Here is a 19,235-nt window from a genome sequence, read left to right on the forward strand (position 1 = left end):
TGGTCCCCTAAGATCCCACTGCAGTATATGAGCTTGGCTTGCTGTTCTTTCAAAAATGGGACCCACGTGTATGGAAACCAGCCTCCTCACCAAAGTTAAAGACCAACTATCGGGACTCATGCTTGCCAGTTTCAGGGAGAGATGGCTGGTGTACATAACAGTGTACTTGGGAGCGTGGGGTGCTGGAAAAGTCCAGTCCTGGGAGGCAGGAGATGTCAGTGCCGATTGCAGACGTGGCACTGACTCCCTGTGCACTCCGGCATATCAACTTCTCTTTCTGGGCCTCAGTTTCCCTCTCCATTCAATGGGGACAATACTGTATCACAGACAGGAAGGGAGAGAGTCTGGTAAGTGACCTCACCATTGCCCTCAGTTCAAGGAGCCATGTCTTGGGAGAAGCTGGAAGGGACTGAGCTTCAAATCCGCACTTGGGGCCAGCCAGGGGCCTGGGGTCACTCTAAACCCACTCCTGGCTCAGCCACTGCCTGCCTAGGCACAGAGTTTTCATCAAAGCCCCCAAGGAGGCCCCCAAAGTCCTGGGAGCAATTAGCATCTTCATTCATCCTCGGACTGGGTCCAGTAGTCCCGTGTGCTTCTTCAGACACCAAGATCCTATCTCCAAACGCCCATCAAGAGTGACCCCTAAATCTCCAATGAAGTGGAGGGGCACAGAGTGTGTCAGAGTAGAGATGACAAAGATGCCACCATGTGATCCACACTCAGAAGCCCCTCTGGCACTAGGCAAATCTTAGGCAGAAGGTGGGGAATCGTAAGAGGCATGAGGTGGGGTTTTGTTGCTCTTGTTGTTTTTGGACCACCCTCTGCTGCTATATCCTTGGGGTCAATAGGTAGAGATGCACTGCCACCAAATGCCACAAGTGCACAACCTCAAATAGAATCTGTTTGCACTCCCTCCTTAAAGGTATCGCTCTTCATTTTGAAGTGGTCCTCAGCCCATTTGTCCTCTCACTCCTGTCCATGAACCTGTAAACTCAAAGCAGACTCAAAGGAGACTCTGGGACCTCTGATAGAGAAAAGTTCCCACCAGGGACCAGGGACCAAATACAGATGCATGATGCATAATTGAGCATCACCCTTTTGAAGTGGTCCTCAGCCCATTTGTCCTCTCACTCCTGTCCATGAACCTGTAAACTCAAAGCAGACTCAAAGGAGACTCTGGGACCTCTGATAGAGAAAAGTTCCCACCAGGGACCAGGGACCAAATACAGATGCATGATGCATAATTGAGCATCACCCTTTTGAAGTGGTCCTCAGCCCATTTGTCCTCTCACTCCTGTCCATGAACCTGTAAACTCAAAGCAGACTCAAAGGAGACTCTGGGACCTCCGATAGAGAAAAGTTCCCACCAGGGACCAGGGACCAAATACAGATGCATGATGCATAATTGAGCATCACCCTCTCAGATTCTTCTGCACTAAATGGTCAGCCTCTTTCCATTGTTTCTATGATTCTGTGATCTCTGAATAAACCTGGGGCAAAGCTGTAAAATGTAGCCTGGGCTTGAGATTCCCAGGCTACTCTTCCACCTGACCCTGCTGTTCCTTGGGAGTCACTTAAGAAGACAGAGACCGGCTTCCACGGCAGCAGACTCATTTCTTTCCCAATGCTAACTTAACCCTGCCCTCTACCAGCTTATTGTCTAGACCACAGGCTTGCCATCCACCGACTCCTAAATGACTAGCACATTGAGAAGCCCCCAGGAGGGGAGAGAGAGAGAAGGTAGAAGGGTCCCCTCCCTGGGGAGGGCAGTCTGGCAGCTGGCCAGAACAGCTACGGAACTTGAGCAGTCTCGAGTTTCGTTTTAGCTTTCACACTAAGATTTCCCAAATCCAGATGAAAACCACAACCAAAGGAGGGAAATTGAGAAATCGAAGGGATTTGCTGATGGCAGTCTTTGAACTCCCCGCAGAACCTGAGCGAGGTGCCTCTCTGTGTCTGTCCTACCTGGGATCTGTCTCCCATTCCTTCTGGGGGCCCAGAGCCTTCTGCACCTCTGGTCTGTGTGAGGGTCTGAGGACCCCATGCTCCACTGTTTCCAGGAGACTCTTTCTAGGTCCTCATCTATAGCACAGGTCTTCCAGAAGGTCCTACTACATTTTACCAAGAAACATGAAGACAGCTAAAGGAACACTTCTAATAGTCCACACCCCAGGTACCTCCCTAGCAGCCTCTGGTCATTGCATCCCCCTCATTAGGAATATCCATAACTGTTAACTTAATAAATACTTACTATATGCAATAACACACTGTTCAATGCTCTCCTGTGTCAACTCTTTTCATTCACTCATTTTACTGATAGGGAAACTGAGGTACAGAGAGCCGGAATAAGCATCCAAGCATCCAGATCCTGGAGTTCATTAGCTTAACCACTCTCCTTCCTCCTAGATGGAGCTAAGCAGGAAAGAACACTTCCCAGGCGATTCCTAATGTCCTAAATGTCCGGTCTCAGACTGGACCTGATTCCAGATGATCTCGGGAGAATAAAATGGAGGGGAGCATAGGTATCTCTTGGCCCAGAAATGGCATGTCACAAAACCGGGGTCCTCCCTAACACTGTGCTCATGGAGGACATCAGTAAAGAGCCTCATCACTATTTCCAGTATAAGACCTCGCTCTCCTTCCAACCATCCTCTTGGGTTGACACTTGCACTGAAACTGACTTGTCATCCCTGATCTTGTGCATCCCCACATTTCATAGATGAGGCAGGTGGGCCTAATGGAATCTGGGTGGGTCACAGAGCTACTTAGCAGGCAAGCCAGGATTATGCCTGCTGGACCTTAATCCCTTGCATTTCGATGAACCCACTTGTCCTCATAATAGACTTTTAATCTTATTTCTAGTTCTTGCTTCCAGATGCACCTCTGTATCATGTCATCTCACTGGAAAATAAAAATGTCCTGGGCTTATTTAGTGACCTTGCCTGTGGACTGCAGCTAAATACAAACGTGGTCCCTAAACCATGCTGGACCATGTGTATCAGACATGATGCAATTGGTGGGGAGAGTCCCCGAGTTTAAAAAAGCTGCCGTCCTGGAAGGGCTTAAGTTCCTTCTTCTTCTAAGAGGAAATCCTGAGGTCAGAACTATGGTTCATGTTCTGTAACTTCTGTATTGTTAAGAGGTGATACTGTGTTTTCAAAAAATGAAATATACAAGAGGTAGATATTTTAAAGTCTCTTATAAATAAAGAAGAAAAATAAGTGAATTCTTAAGCTAAGGAGACTATCAATTCACAAGATAAAAAACCTAAACCAGGGCTTCCCTGGTGGCACAGTGGTTGAGAGTCCGCCTGCCGATGCAGGGGACATGGGTTCGTGCCCCGGTCCGGGAAGATCCCACATGCCGCGGAGCGGCTGGGCCCGTGAGCCATGTCTGCTGAGCCTGCGCGTCTGGAGCCTGTGCTCCGCAGCGGGAGAGGCCACAACAGTGAGAGGCCCGGGTCCAAAAAAAAAAAAAACCTAAACCATTAGTGTATTGTTTAGCCTCCATGTATTTGTATTTTTTACACATTTTTTCCTGTAATTGATATCTAGTCTCATAGTGTTGTGATCAGAAAAGATACTTGATATGATTTCAATTTTCTTAAATTTACCAAGGCTTGAGTTGTGACCCAAGATATGATTGATCCTGGAGAATGTTCCATGAGAACTTGAGAAGAAAGTGTATTCTGTTGTTTTTAGATGGAATGTCCTATAAATATCAATTAAGTCCATCTTGTTTAATGTATCATTTAAAGCTTGTGCTTCCTTATTTATTTTTATTTTGGATGACCTGTCCATTGGTGAAAGTGGGGTGTTAAAGTCCCCTACTATGATTGTGTTACTGTCGATTTCCCCTTTTATGGCTGTTAGCATTTGCCTTATGTATTGAGGTGCTCCTATGCTGGGTGCATAAATATTTACAATCGTTATATCTTCTTCTTGGATTGATCCCTTGATCACTATATAGTGTCCTTCTTTGTCTCTTGTAATAGTTTTTATTTTAAAATCTATTTTGTCTGATATGAGAATTGGTACTCCAGCTTTCTTTTGATTTCCATTTGCATGGAATATCTTTTTCCATCCCCTCACTTTCAGTCTGTACGTGAGCCTAGGTCTGAAGTGGGTTTCTTGTAGACAGCATATATACGGGTCTTGTTTCGGTATCCATTCAGCCAGTCTATGTCTTTTGGTGGGAGCATTTAATCCATTTACATTTAAGGTAGTTATTATGTTCCTTATATGTTATAAGTATTATGTTTCTATTACCATTTTCTTAATTGTTTTGGGTTTGTTATTGTAGGTCTTTTCATTCTCTTGTGTTTCCTGCCTAGAGAAGTTCCTTTAGCATTTATTGTCAAGCTGGGTTGCTGGTGCTGAATTCTCTTAGCTTTTGCTTGTCTGTAAAGCTTTTAATTTCTCTGTCGAGTCTGAATGAGATCCTTGCTGGGTAGAGTAATCTTGGTTGTAGGTTTTCCCCTTTCATCACTTTAAGTATGTCCTGCCACTTCCTTCTGGCTTGCAGAGTTTCTGCTGAAAGGTCAGCTGTTAACCTTATGGGGATTCCCTTGTGTGTTATTTGTTGTTTTTCCCTTGCTGCTTTTAATATTTTTTCTTTCTATTTAATTTTTGATAGTTTGATTAGTATGTGTTAATATTAATATTAATAACACATTAATATGTGTCTTGGCATGTTTCTCCTTGGATTTGTCCTGTATGGGACTCTCTGCCTTTCCTGGACTTGATTGACTATTTCCTTTCCTATATTAGGGAAGTTTTCAACTATAATCTCTTCAAATATTTTCTCAGTCCCCTTCTTTTTCTTTTCCTCTTCTGGGACACCTATAATTCAAATGTTGGTGCATTTAATGTTGTCCCAGAGGTCTCTGAGACGGTCCTCAATTCTTTTCATTCCTTTTTCGTTATTCTGCTCTGTGGTAGTTATTTCCACTATTTTATCTTCCAGGTCACTTATCCACTCTTCTGCCTCAGTTATTCTGCTATTGATTCCTTCTAGACAATTTTTAATTTCATGTATTGTGTTGTTCATCACTGTTTGCTCTTTACTTCTTCCAGGTCCTTGTTAAACATTTCTTGTATTTTCTCCATTCTATTTCCAAGATTTGGGGTCATGTTTACTATCATTCCTCTGAATTCTTTTTCAGGTAGACTGCCTATTTCCTCTTCATTTGTTTGGTCTGGTGGGTTTTTATCTTGCTCCTTCATCTGCTGTGTGCTTCTCTGTCTTCTCATTTTGCTTAACTTACTGTGTTTGGGGTCTCCTTTTCACAGGCTGCAGGTTCATAGTTCCCGTTGTTTCTGGTATCTGCTTCCAGTGGCTAAGTTTGGTTCAGTGGGTTGTGTAGGCTTCCTGGTGGAGGGGACAAGTGCCTGTGTTCTGGTGGATGAGGCTGGATCTTGTCTTTCTGGTGGGCAGGACCACGTCTGGTGGTGTGTTTTGGGGTGTCTGTGACCTTATTATGATTTGAGGCAGCCTCTCTGCTAATGCGTAGTGTTGTGTTCCTGTCTTGCTAGTTGTTTGGCATGGTGTGTCCAGCACTGTACCTTGCTGGTCGTTGAGTGGAGCTGGGTCTTAGCGTTGAGATGGAGATCTCTGGGAGAGCTTTTGCTGTTTGATATTACATGGGGCCAGGAGGTCTCTGGTGGACCAGTGTCCTGAACTTGGCTCTCCCACCTCAGAGGCATAGGCCTGACACCCGGCTGGAGCACCAAGACCCTGTCAGCCACATGGCTCAAAGAAAAAGAGAAAGAAAGAAAGAAAGAAAGAAAGAAAGAAAGAAAGAAAGAAAGAAAGAAAGGAAGGAAGAAAGGAAGGAAGGAAGAAAGGAAGGAAGGAAGGAAGGAAGGAAGGAAGGAAGGAAGGAAGGAAAGAAGGAAGAAAGAAAGAAAGAAGGAAAGAAAGAAAGAAAGAAAGAAAATAAAGTTATTAAAATAAAAAAGTAAATTATTACAAATTTAAAAACTTAAAAAGTAAAAAAAAAGGACAGATAGGACCCTAGGACAAATGGTAAAAGCAAAGCTATACAGACAAAATCACACAAGGAAGCATACACATACACACTCACAAAAAGAGAAAAAGGAAAAATATATATATATTAAAAAATATATATAAAATTTATATTAATAAAAATATTAAAAAAGGAAGAGCGTAACCAAATCAATAAACAAATCTACCAATGATAATAAAGTCTAAATACTAAACTAAGATAAACATAAAACCAGAAACAAATTAGATGCAGAAAGCAAACCTCAAGTCCACAGTTGCTCCCAAAGTCCACCTCCTCAATTTTGGGGTGATTCCTTGTCTATTCAGGTATTCCACAGATGCAGGCACATCAAGTTGATTGTGGAGATTTAATCCGCTGCTCCTGAGGCTGCTGGGAGAGATTCCCCTTTCTCTTCTTTGTTCGCACAGCTCCCGGGGTTCAGCTTTGGATTTGGCCCCGCCTCTGCGTGTAGGTTGCCTAAGGGCGTCTGTTCTTTGCTCAGACAGGACGGGGTTAAAGGAGCAGCTGCTTCGGGGGCTCTGGCTCACTCAGGCCGGGGGGAGGGAGGGGTATGGATACGGGGCGAGCCTGTGGCGGCAGAGGCCGGCGTGACGTTGCAGCAGCCTGAGGCGCGCTGTGCGTTCTCCCGGGGAAGTTGTCCCTGCATCCCAGGACCCTGGCAGTGGCGGGCTGCACAGGCTCCCGGGAGGGGAGGTGTGGATAGTGACCTCTGCTCGCACACAGGCTTCTTGGTGGCGGCAGCAGCAGCCTTAGCGTCTCATGCCCTTCTCTGGGGTCCGCGCTGTAGCCGCGGCTCGCTCCCGTCTCTGTACCTCATTTAGGCGGTGCTCTGAATCCCCTCTCCTCGCTCTCTCCAAGACAATGATCTCTTGTATCTTAGGCCAGACTTTTTCCCGGACTCCCTCCTGGCTAGCCGTGGTGCGCTAACCCCTTCAGGCTGTGTTCATGCCACCAACCCCAGTCCTCTCCCTGGGATCCAACCTCCGAACCCGAGCCTCAGCTCCCAGCCCCGCCCGCCCCGGCGGGTGAGCAGACAAGTCTCTCGGGCTGGTGAGTGCTGGTCGGCACCGATCCTCTGTGCGGGAATCTCTCCGCTTTGCCTTCTGCACCCCTGTGGCTGAGCTCTCCTCCGCGGCTCCGCAGCTTTCCCCCTCCGCCACCCGCAATCTCCGCCCACGAAGGGCCTTCCTAGTGTGTGGAAGCCTTTCCTCCTTCACGGCTCCCTCCCACTGGTGCAGGTCCCGTCCCTATTCTTTGTCCGTACCAGGTACGTGGGGAGTCTCTTGCCTTTTGGGAAGTCTGAGGTCTTCTGCCAACATTCAGGAGGTGCTCTGTAGGAGGTGTTCCACATGTAGATGTTGTGGGGAGGAAGGTGATCTCCACGTCTTACTGCTCTGCCAACTTGAAGGTCTCCAACCTATTTGATTTAGAATGCTAAATACGAAACCATGTAGACCCACCACTCCGCCTCAAGTTAAAATTTGAAATAACAAACTGTTTTTAATGAGTGGACTGTTTTGAATGTGAACTATTAGAAATGGTTTAACCTAAGAATGTCACAAAGCACAGTCACTTCTTTACAATGTTTAGTTGTTACTAAACTGATGTGGGTAACAGGGAACATGTGATGGTGACTAGGGATAACCACTGATATTTCCAATGCTTGTTCTTCTGTCACATGATAGGATTATACTTCCAGGCCATTCTGAAGACAGGCGAGTGGTATGACCCACTTTGTGTCACTCCAGGCAGAGGCTTTAAAAGCTAGTATAAGAATCTCCACATCTCTTTGACTTGCCACAGTGACCAGGGATATTCCTAATTGATAAAGAACTCAACAGCCCATGTGAAGAAAGACTACAGCAGAACCAACACCCTCCACTCAGTTATTAGTGAGGAAAATATTCAAAGCAGGATAAGAGACCACCCTGTGTTATGCTGTGCCATGCTGTATCACACTGTTCCATGCATTACACTTGAAACCAGGGCCCCTGGGAAGAGCCTGGCCTGGATAACCAGAGACCTGGGTGCTCTATTTTGTGACACATAGGACGTATCATTACTTTGTCCTGTTCTTCAGCTGCTTCATCAATAAAGTTGAGATCATCTGTTCACTTTGGAAATATGGGAATCCAACAAAGTCCATTTCACCTCTCGTTCTTGAAGCCATGTCTCTCAGACCACATTGCCGTGGGCACCAGTGGAGACAGAGTAGGGCAAGGCAATGTCTAAAATCCACGTTACCAAGCCAGTCAGGAACTTAGGGTCAGGGCAACTTCTATCCACAACCCAATGGCACCCCCAAAGCCCCTGGAGCAACTGAACAGCTTGCTGCTGTCAAAATTCCAATTGATTCTGTGGAGTTATTATAAAGGACAAGAATAGACATTCTAGATAGCCTATTGAGTCTCAAAAGGTCCTCTGTTATTAGCACTTACTAGGCATTGAGTGGGAAATGGTGATGTAAGGGCTTGGTGGGATAAACTACATATTCCCAGGTTCAGATAGAATCTATTCATGTTCTTCTTGTTAAGACCTATCAAGTAATCCTCTTTGAAATCATTTACATTCCAACTGGGCCCACAGTTGCTTATCCCTGTGACATGAACCTACAGACACAAGACATTGGAGGTTCTGGGGTCTCTGTTAGAATGAAGATCCTGCCGGTACCAGGAACCAAAGAAGGAGGCCCAGCCCAGTGTGTAACTGGGCATAGTGACTGCATCTCTGAGTTCTGGTTTGGGGTTTTACTAAATTGCCAGAGTGACTCTGAGCAAATCAATTTACCACTCTGTGCCTCAGTTTACATATCTATAAATGAAACATTTAAAGCAGATTAATGGCTCCCAAATTGGCCATGGTTAGAAGTCACCTGGAACACTTCAAAAACAGAGAATTCAAGGCATTATCTCCAAAGCTTGCCAGTCAGTGTGTTAGAGTGGGTTAAGGCATCCCTTCCACGTTATAAGTCACTGCCCAGGGTATTCTGATATTACAGGCAGACCTGGGGACCAGCAGACCTGGGGACCTGGATAGTCTCTGGGGTTCCTGGGTACCTCACTGAATATTTCTGCCTGGTTCTTGTCTTTTAACTTGGAATTGAATGATGGCTTTCATTCTGACATGTCCATTCACCAGCCCTGGCTTGTCACAGAGTAGTTGTACAACCTATGACAAATCATCTCAGCTCCATAATTTATTCTCTCAATTGTAAAGGGAAAGGGTTGACTAAATTAAATGCAAATGTCTTTTCTAATTCATTGCATAATTTTGTGACTGTTGAGGACACTTGGGACAGAGCTGGAAAATGAAAGCAGAAATCCTGACTCCCAGGATGCTGTTGCATCTAATCACAATCCTTAAGAACCATGTAAGAATCCAAATCTATTTCCACAGCAGGGGCCCCATTTCTGACCCTCTATTCACAGAGGTTGTTTCTGACCTTGGGTGCCCCTTCACAGCCACTGAGCCATAGGTGACTTGTCAAAACTGCGTTACGGGGCTTCCCTGGTGGCACAGTGGTTGAGGGTCCGCCTGCCGATGCAGGGGACATAGGTTCGTGCACCGGTCCGGGAAGATCCCACATGCTGCAGAGCGGCTGGGCCCGTGAGCCATAGTCGCAGAGCCTGCGCGTCCAGAGCCTGTGCTCCGCAATGGGAGAGGCCACAGCAGTGAGAAGCCTGCGTACTGCAAAAATTAAAAATTAAAAATAAATTTTAAAAACTGCGTTACGAAGATGTTCATTGGGACGACACCAAGGAGAAAAGCAAGAGAGGGCAGAATGAACACTTCCTTAAACAGCACAGCCAAGCTGCTGGAAAAAAACAGCTGCTGAACTTGCATGACCTAAAGTTTCGTTTTAACGTTTATGATGGGATTTCTCGAATTCAGTTTAAAAGCAAAACAAGAGAGGGAAATTTCATAATCAAAGTGACTTACCACTTGAGATCTCTGAGCTCCCTGTAGAATTAAGACCTTGGTGCCCCTTGGTGTGTCAGCCTTGGAGTCTGACCCCCATCTCCTCTGGGGCCCACTCTTCTGGTTCATGACAGGATCCCAGGACTGCACTTCTCTGCTTCTGGGAGATTCTTTTTCTTTCCTCACCTATAGCACAGATATTCCCAGAGGTCTATCCCTACAACATATCTTTGTTTGGAAGCAATTTTAGAGAGAACTTGTACAAGAGACCAAGAACCACACTCTGGGTCCCTTCCTAGCATGTTCTAGACACGATACCCTTCTTATTTGACTATTGATGACAGCTAGCTTATTGATCACTTGCCATATGCTACTCACACTGAAAAGCAAGTTTTGGGTATCAGATAATTTAATATTCACAATAAACCCCATTTCCACATAAATAAAGAATAGGTAAGGAATTTGAAGTACAAAGAAGTTATATAACTTGTGCTTTCTCTGATACAGATATTAACTAGTGTTCATAGTATCAAAATCCAGAATTTTAACCACTATACTATTCTGCCTTTCCTAGGGCTGATAGCTAAGAAGCTTCTCTTCCAGGCCTGCTAGCGTCTCTGGTCTCTGACTAGATACTTTGCAAACAATCATTAATGAATTAAATTAAAGAAAAGTTTAAATATTATTTAATCCAGGAATAGCAACTATGTTACATAGGTAGTACCACTTTCTATTGCTGTACCCATGGCAGACATCACTAATCAATCACAGCATTGCATTCAATAACCCAAGGTAAGGCCTCACTGGAGTGTTTGGTTTGGCTTTTTTTTTTTTTCCAAGAAACCTTTCTGGTTATCTACCATCAATCTATTAAGTTAATAAATTATTGAAAACTACTTGTCATCTCTGAACTTGTCAAAACTTCCTATTTTTTAGATGAGGAGAATGAATCTAGGAGTTAAGATTTACCCATGGTCACACTGGGCAAGTCATTGGCTTGTTATTGGCTCCATCAGGACTGGAATCAAGTTACTTGGCACTTAATTCCCTTCCTTTGACTAACCCTTGTTGATTCCCAATAATATGATTTTGCTACCATTTTTGTCATCTGCTTATAGACGCACTTTCTATATGAAGGCAGCTCAGAGGAGAAATTAATGAGGCATTGAGGGTATTCTGTAAGACAATGACTTTATTTCTGAATGAAAAATGTGTGTAAATGACCTCTTAGACAACACCCTCCCACACAGAGATCAGTGCTACACAGTACACCAGTAAGGTGGATTGTCTGGAAGAACTCAAGTTCCCTTCTGGTCACAAGAAATTCTGATGACACTGATTTGTCCCATGTTCTGCAAACTCTATACTCTTTCAAGTTCACACAGTATTTGCAATAAATAGATGTTCAAAAATCTCTTCCAAATCAATAAGAACAATAAAAAGCCATCTGATATAAAAACATTAATGTATTACAAGAAAAAAAATAAATCAACTAACAGACTCACTAAAAAAAATAAATAAATTAGAATGCAAGCAAAATAGTGCTGTGCTTTTTTCTTTTTTTTTTACTTTATGTTGAAGCTTAATTTACATACAATAAAGTGCAGACATTTTAAGTGTACAATTTCATGAATTTTAAATATGTAGACAACTGTTTAAGCACCCCTCTGATTAAGATATAGAACATTTCTGCCTCTAAAAAGGGCTCCCTCATGATGTCAACACCACAAAGGAAACCACTATTCCACAGGTTAGTTTTACCTTTAACGAGATAAATATCTTCTTAGTGATCATTAAATATTTTTAAGAACAATAAACTCACATTTTAATGAAGATGCAAACCGTCCAGCAATGTAACAATGTTGTAATTTGATTAAGAGCCTCAATAATATCCACACATTTTGATTGATTAATCCCTTAGCTATGGAATTGAATGGAGACATTAATGATAATATTACATCAGTTTTCTCATAATTATTGTTTATGATTGTGAAAAAATGGAAATTATATAATTCCCAACTGAAATTCTTCAGTTAATTATGGTGCCTTTATATATGGACTCCTGTGGAGTCTTTAACATTCAAGATTACTGGAGAATATTGAATGATTTGTGGAAAATCTGGAAATATTCATTGAAAAGGTGATATGCAAACTTGGGTTCGATGATGAGATTTTAGCTATAATACCAAAAGCAACATCTATGAAAGAAAAAAATTGATAAATTGGACTTTATTAAAATTTAAAACTTCTGCTCTATGAAAACCATTGTTAAGAATATAAGCTACAGCCTGTGGAGAAAATATTTGCAATGCACATATCTGGTAAAGGACTTGAATGCAAACTATACAATGAACCTCTTAAAGTCAACTGTAAGAAAAAAAAAAAATTTTAAATGGGCAAAAGATTTGACACCAAAAGCAAAAGACCCTTTTCAAACAGACCCATTCTACCTGAATCTGCATGATATATTGGGCTTCCGCATATCATTTCACTTGGAAAGAAACTTTAGTGTCTAGATAAAATATTTGGAACTCACCACCCTAAAAGATCGGTATTTGCCGCCCACTTCTTAGGCTCCACAAAACATTCCAGGGCATTAAGACTTGAAGATTCCTAGATTCTATCGTTCTGCTAAGGTTCTATCAAGCTACCTGTATGAGGTTCTAAAGGAGCCTGACTGATTTAGGATGGCAGGGACACGAATCTGATAAAGAGACCAGGCAAAGCCTTAGGGCTGCATCCCAGACCTCCCAGGACATGGGGAGGGTCAGGCACTTGGTTCTCTTCACTCCGTTAGGAACTCAGCTTCTACCCTTCCTTTCCAACAGATCATGTTCCATTTCAAAGAAATCAGAGCCCTTAATAGGCCAATGAGGTCACTTCCTACATTTTACTGGGCATAAACACATACCCTTCCACCACTGCCCCACCGTCTAAACAAATGATGGAAACTGCACGACTTCCTTTTCTTGGTGTTTGGAAATCACCACCAGGATCTGGTACCTATTCACCACATTTAGGGGCCTATTTTATCCTTCCTTGAACACAACCCTGCCCACGTGCTCTGTTCCCTATAAAAGGCACGCAGATCAGCCAGAGGAGCCAGAGTTGCAGAGAAGCTGAGACCAACTCAGAAACCTCCAACTCTCAGGCTGAAGCTCCTGTGCTCACCCTCCAGTATGAAGGTTTCTGCAGCCCTCCTGTGTCTGCTGCTCACAGCAGCTGCCTTCAGCACCCAGGTGCTCGCTCAGCCAGGTAAGCCTCCTCTCTTCTTAAGCCTTAACATTTTAACTACCCCTGGCACAAACACCTGGCATGAGTCATCCCATGCTTGCTGCATAGCCTACATTTAAAAGATGGAGAGAATGAAATCCAGAGGGGAATTAAGAAGAGCTGGCATGTCACAACTGGTCAGAGGCAGAACCAGAACTAGAAGCCCAGGCCACTGGAGCCAGGCTCCATGATCTTTCTCGATACCAGCTTTGGGACATTAAATGCAGCCTGCTATCTCAACGATCCTCACCTTGTTTGGAGATGTGTGGATAGGAAGGACATTTCGGGCAGTAGTAGAGAGGAAGAAACTCTTGCTGGAGGTTTCAAATGTTGGATTATGGTCCAGGGTAGCTTCCAGAAGGGTGGCTGTGTAAGGAGGATAAGGACCCAGAAGCATCTCAGCATGTGACATAGGTTGGCTCTAAGCCCATGGGGACAAATAGCTGGGAAGCAAGGTCTCAGAACTTATCTTCCCAGGGTCAGAGGTTTTGGATCTGTAGACCCTCCAAATCACGCTACAAGGATTAATCTTGTTACTCAAGATTTCTCCATCTGCAGTCAACAATGAGGGGCCCCATAGTTCAGCAGAGGAAACTGACTCACAGATAACATTTTTTCTATGGGATCTGGACTAAAGCTCTGAACTAGGAAATGGTAGGTCTTAGTTAGAACTTGTGTATTTGCTTCGTCTTCTACCTTCTCCTTCTTCTCTTACAAATGCAGGCTGACAATACATTATAACTCTCTGATGCTTTGAAAAATGTTTTTCAGATTCAGTTTACATCCCAATCACTTGCTGCTTTACTGTGATCAGTAGGAAGATCCCCTTCAAGAATCTGGACAGCTACACAAGAATCACCAACAGCCGGTGTCCCCAGGAAGCTGTGATGTGAGTGGACCATGCCCGGGCACCGTCAGCCAAAAATTCTCTCTGAGTTCTATACTTCCAAATGAGTCAGATAAATATGCCATCTAATCCAAAGGACCCTTTACCCCATAGACAAATGAAGCCCATGAGAAGGAATCCATACTCACTCCAGGCTCTTCTGGAAGCTTGGTCAGATCATCCAAGTTCCTTTAGCCAGGAGCTAAAGGAAGGCTTCCCCTGGAGCAGTAACAACAGAACTTCCTTTCTGGAAGAGAGGCCTCTCCCTCCCATTTCTCCTTCTTCCTGTCCCCATCCAGCCTCCTCAACCAGGGAGCAAGGGCTAATCATGTCCAGGGGCCAACAGGCCAAACTCCTGGGCAAAATCCTCAAGACACTCCAATTAACTGTGCCCTCTTTTCCCCACAGCTTCAAGACCAAAGCGGACAAGGCGGTCTGTGCTGACCCCAAGCAGAAGTGGGTCCAGGATTCCATAAAGCTCCTGGATCAAAAGTCCCAAGCCCTGAAGGCTTGAACCTTCATACCTGGACTGAGAGACAGTCAGAGCCTTGGAAAATCTTATTTATTTCCCCCCAACCTTCCCCAGCTGTATTATTTTATTATAATGTCCAAAAAGAGGTTCTTTGTCTAATAATTTAAAACACATAGTTTCTTAAACAATAATTATATTTAAGTTATTTATGGTTTTACTTTATCTGCCATAAATCCTAATGAATGTAAAAACACAACATCTGGTGATGAGTCTTCCTTTGTGAGCTCAATTAAGTTCATGGTAAGATGGCACTGTTCTCCCTCCTACCTGCCTGTAGTATCGTGAGGTCCTTCCACTGATCATCAGAGGGAAACACCTTTGGATTCTTAGGAAATCAGTGTTCCTGTAAGTCAATGTGTGCTATGTAGTATTGTGATGGAAATTAATGTTATTAAATGACTATGGTATTTTCAAAGAAAAAATCTATATAATCTTAAACTACTTGGTCTTATTTTTCATGGGGTAACGCTTGGCAAGAAGGGAGAAAATGGCAGCAACGAGTGACAATTTGGGGTGTGAGGATCATCCTCTAAATTGAGTCTTTTGGACTCAGCTGAGGATTAGGGAGAACCTAGAAGGACCAGACCAGACTGTTCCAGCCCTGTGGCTCCAGTCCCTAAATCACCTGCCCTTATTTAATAGAATCTAGATTCCTATTGCTTTTCTCTCCACGCTTACCTTTGCCTGGTCTCTCTCTTGATCTCTTGCAACAGTCTTCAAACTTTTCTCCATAGCCCCAGGTTTTCTCCATCTAATTAATTCTCAAATCCAGAGTAATGTCCCAGAAATGAAACTGAGTCTAACAGGAAACTAGATGTTTATAACTTAGAGGTCCACTTAAGGTTCTTTACTGGAGATGAGCCTTCAACAGGACCGGTCTTGAGAGATTGGAATAGGATGGGAAATGAAAGGATTCTTCAGAACTGATACAGGAGGGAGATGAGGGGAGTGGGCCAGAGGAAGGAATCCCATCTGGCTGGGCTCTGGGAAGAAAGAGGAGTCAGAGTTTAAGAAACGCAGGTTGGAGCCAGGTTGTAGGGGCTCTTGAATTTCAGATTGGGCAGTCAGCAGGTAATAGAGAGGCACCAAAAGTTTTGAAATAGGAGAGAAGGAGAATATCACATTCAGAGGCGAGCATCAGGAAGAATAACCTAGTATCTGGGTACAGGATGGAGTGTGAGAGATAGAGGCCTGAGAGCAGGCTGCTGCCATGGTGCAGGGGAAATGATGGGGACATAAATGGTACAGGGTGGGAGTGGAGATGAAGTGAGGAAGAATGGGCCAGAAAGAATGATAGGTTAAATGTTGTAGAAGGTTGAGAATAATTGACCAAGACACAGACCCTTCTCTTATAATCTTGCAAACCAATATCTATAGGGCTTGCACCCTTGAGACACAGAATGAATTCATCTCTATCACTATAGCCTCAACCCTCCATCTCAAGAATTTGCAAAATCCATTTGAAGGCATGGAATCTCTTTTCCTTAATAGCCTCTTAAGGTCAAGATTCTCTTGTACTTCGTGAGCATAGCTGGATCCTTTTTCAGACATGAGGCCCAAAGTACCAAGGCACAAAGACCAGACCCCTCATTAAGGGAAAGAAGATTATTGTCCTGCCGACCCAAGTCCAGGGGGGCTCTCATTGGTTGGAGAAATACCATGATTCCAGTACAAACATGGAAACAAAGCAAGGCAATGTTTCTGGGCTCTGATCTCAGAACTGACCCTGACTCTCTGAGTCACTTACAGCAAGTCAACTTCTCTCTCTGGCATTAAGATGCCCCATACAAAAGTGGAAGTTGTTCTGTGTCACAGGCAGGAAGTGAGAGGATCTGGCAGACAACCTCATAAACTCTCTCCTGCTCTAGGAGCCATGTCTCCTGGGAACTTGGCCACATCTGTTGGCTAGGGTAGGGCCAGGAAGAAAGTGTCTAGAATTAAAACCACTGAGCCAGCCGGAGCCCAGCCTAATGGCAAACACCTGCAAGTCAGGTCTATAACCTGTCTGAAGATAAGCTTTCCATTGAAGTCCAAAGTAGCACACCTAAACCCCAGGCATCTAAATAAGGCATCTAAAAGTCAGCTGGGCAAAAGGAGTGCTTCCAACCACAGTAGGCTCCATCCAGTTCTAACCGGTCTCTTCCACAGCCTCAAGGTCAAGCTGGCTCCGGAGATCTGGGACCAGGGTTTCATGAACTACCTAGACACAGATCCTAAATTCCAAAGGCAAGAGACTCACTCTAAACTGGCACCAGGCCACAGCACAAGACACAATCCATTTGTTTTCCCCGAGCATTACCCAGAGGCACTCTGGGATTATGTCGTTGTATTTCAAATCACAATGAACTTTATTAATGACATTAAACATAAATGTGTTAAGTGATATGTCATCTTATTTAAGTTATTGATGTTTTATGTGCCTTAACTTGAATATTAATGTTTTGAAAATCCCCATAAAGATAGAGCTAACATATGACCTTGCAATCCCATTCCTGGGTGTATATCCAGAGAAGAATGTTGTCTGAAAGGATACATGCACCCCATCACTGTTTACAAGCCAAGACATGGAAGCAACCTAAATGTCCATCGACAAAGGAATGGATAAAGAAGATGTGGTACATATATACAATGGAATATTACTCAGCCACTAAAAAGAATGAAACAATGCCATTTGCAGCAACATGGATAGACCTAGAGATTGTCAAACTGAATGAAGTAAGTTAGGCAGAGAAAGAGAAATATCATATGATATGCCTTGTATGTGGAATCTAAAAAGAAATGATACAAATGAATGTATTTACAAAACAGAAACAGACTCACAGACCTTAGAGGATGAACTTATGGTTACCAGAGGGAAGGGTGGGGCGGAAAGGATAGTTAGGGAGTTTGGGACTGACATGTACACACTGCTACATTTAAAATGGATAACCAACAAGGACCTACTGTATAGCACAGGGAACTCTGCTCAATGTTATATGGCAGCCTGGATGGCAGGGGAGTTTGGGGAGAATGCTTACATGTATATGCATGGCTGAGTCGCTTTGCTGTGCCCCTGAAATTATCACAACATTGTTAATTGGCTATACCCCAATATAAATTTTAAAGTTTTTTTTAAAAAAAGAAAAACACATCCTTCCACTAATGGGTTCATATCTGTGAGCACAATTCATTCCTGTGTCAACTGGGGGGAAAGAACTGGTGAGGTCACTTGAAGCTGACAAGCATCCTCTCAGGCTCTCCTCTGATTTCACCCTGGGCTCGGGCAGGGAGCTTGCTGCGGGCTTGGACTCATTTCACTCTCTCAACAACTGCTCTGTGTCTCCTCACTTCTTGTTTTCTGCATACAGTCTCCTCCTTGGGTGTCATCTCAGGTCAGGGGTTGGCTCAGCCTGCACATTTGCCTGAGGCTCAGAAGTGCGGGGCAGTGAACACTCTGGGTGACAACTTTCCACCAGTGCAGGGTGGAAGGCAGATGTTTAAATGCTTCTGCCAGCCTTCCTTCCAGCGGCTGATTCTGGGGGCCATTCTGCAGGCATGTCAGTCAGTTCAGGAGAAGCTATCCCCATCGCCCACTATACTGACCTTGATTCTGCATGCTTCTGTTCGTGTCTCCTCCTTTTCCATCTCACTCGGCTCCCTCTCAGTCCTGGTCCCTGGGGTCACTTCCCGAAGGAGCTATGTATGAGAGAAGTTCTCATCTCAGGCTCTGCCTTATTGATTCATTGTTTTATGCAGTCAATATTTGTTCTCCTTCCCCCAGTCAATGCCTGGATTTCAACAGGCAAGTTCGCTGGCTCAGGGCCAGGGATTTAACTGGCATTTGGTTGGTGTGTTTACCAAGGCTGGGGCTGGGACCAAGATCAGGGACTCACCCAGTATGTTCTTTGGGACCAGGGCTGGGGCCAAGACTGTGGACTCAACCAGCATGTTTGGTAGAACTGGGTTCAAGAGGTCAGCCCACAAGTCAGGGTCAACTGGACAAGGACTGAGTTAGCCATGTAGCTAGGAGAATGGTGACCTAAAGAAGGATTTAGCAAATAAGTAAATGTATTGAAGATAATGGAAGCCAGCTCCCTTACTGTTGGAGAAGCTTCCATAGAAAAATATGGAATGTTGGAAGCTAGAAAACCCTGTGGTGTTGGACTGCAATTGGAGGTATTAGTGTGAACTTGAGGTTTTACAGGTAGATGGTACACATAGACAGACAGATAGATAGATAGATACATAGATAGATAGAGAGATAAAGATAGATGGATAGATGGTAGATAGATAGATAGATTGATAGAGATAGATACATAGATACATAGATACATAGATATACACACACGGATGATAGGACATGCATATATTAAGCATATACTCAACCACCAAACACCTTTCCAGATATGGCTAAATATTTTCCAGAGTTATGTCACCAGTTTACATTCACTCCTACCAGCAATGTATGAGAGCTTGAGTTATTCCATATTTGGTATTTCAACACTTGGTACTGTCATTCTTTTTAAGTTAGCCGTAATGATTATGTGTATAATTCCACATACTTATGGTTTAAATTTGCATTTTACTCCTGACAGATGAGGTTGAATGTCTATTTAAAT

At 43.8% G+C, this 19,235-nt stretch overlaps 1 protein-coding gene across 1 annotated transcript; it reads left to right on the forward strand.

Moving 5' to 3' along the window:
* Positions 1-13,125: 13,125 nt before the first annotated feature.
* LOC132477939 (C-C motif chemokine 8-like) lies at positions 13,126-14,619 on the forward strand. The gene is made up of 3 exons (XM_060080516.1): positions 13,126-13,201; positions 13,997-14,108; positions 14,514-14,619. The coding sequence occupies exons 1-3, from the start codon at positions 13,126-13,128 to the stop codon at positions 14,617-14,619; spliced, it is 294 nt and encodes a 97-aa protein (XP_059936499.1).
* Positions 14,620-19,235: the final 4,616 nt, after the last annotated feature.

Source organism: Mesoplodon densirostris, chromosome 18 (genome assembly GCF_025265405.1).
Source record: "Mesoplodon densirostris isolate mMesDen1 chromosome 18, mMesDen1 primary haplotype, whole genome shotgun sequence".
Classification (NCBI taxonomy): domain Eukaryota; kingdom Metazoa; phylum Chordata; class Mammalia; order Artiodactyla; family Ziphiidae; genus Mesoplodon; species Mesoplodon densirostris.

Bases quoted from the DNA above. Each gene is read 5' to 3' on its own strand.
- LOC132477939 (XM_060080516.1), top strand. From the start codon at position 13,126: ATGAAGGTTTCTGCAGCCCTCCTGTGTCTGCTGCTCACAGCAGCTGCC. The intron at 13,202-13,996 runs GTAAGCCTCCTC...TTTCAGATTCAG, and splicing joins CCAGGTGCTCGCTCAGCCAG to TTTACATCCCAATCACTTGC. The intron at 14,109-14,513 runs GTGAGTGGACCA...TTTTCCCCACAG, and splicing joins TGTCCCCAGGAAGCTGTGAT to CTTCAAGACCAAAGCGGACA.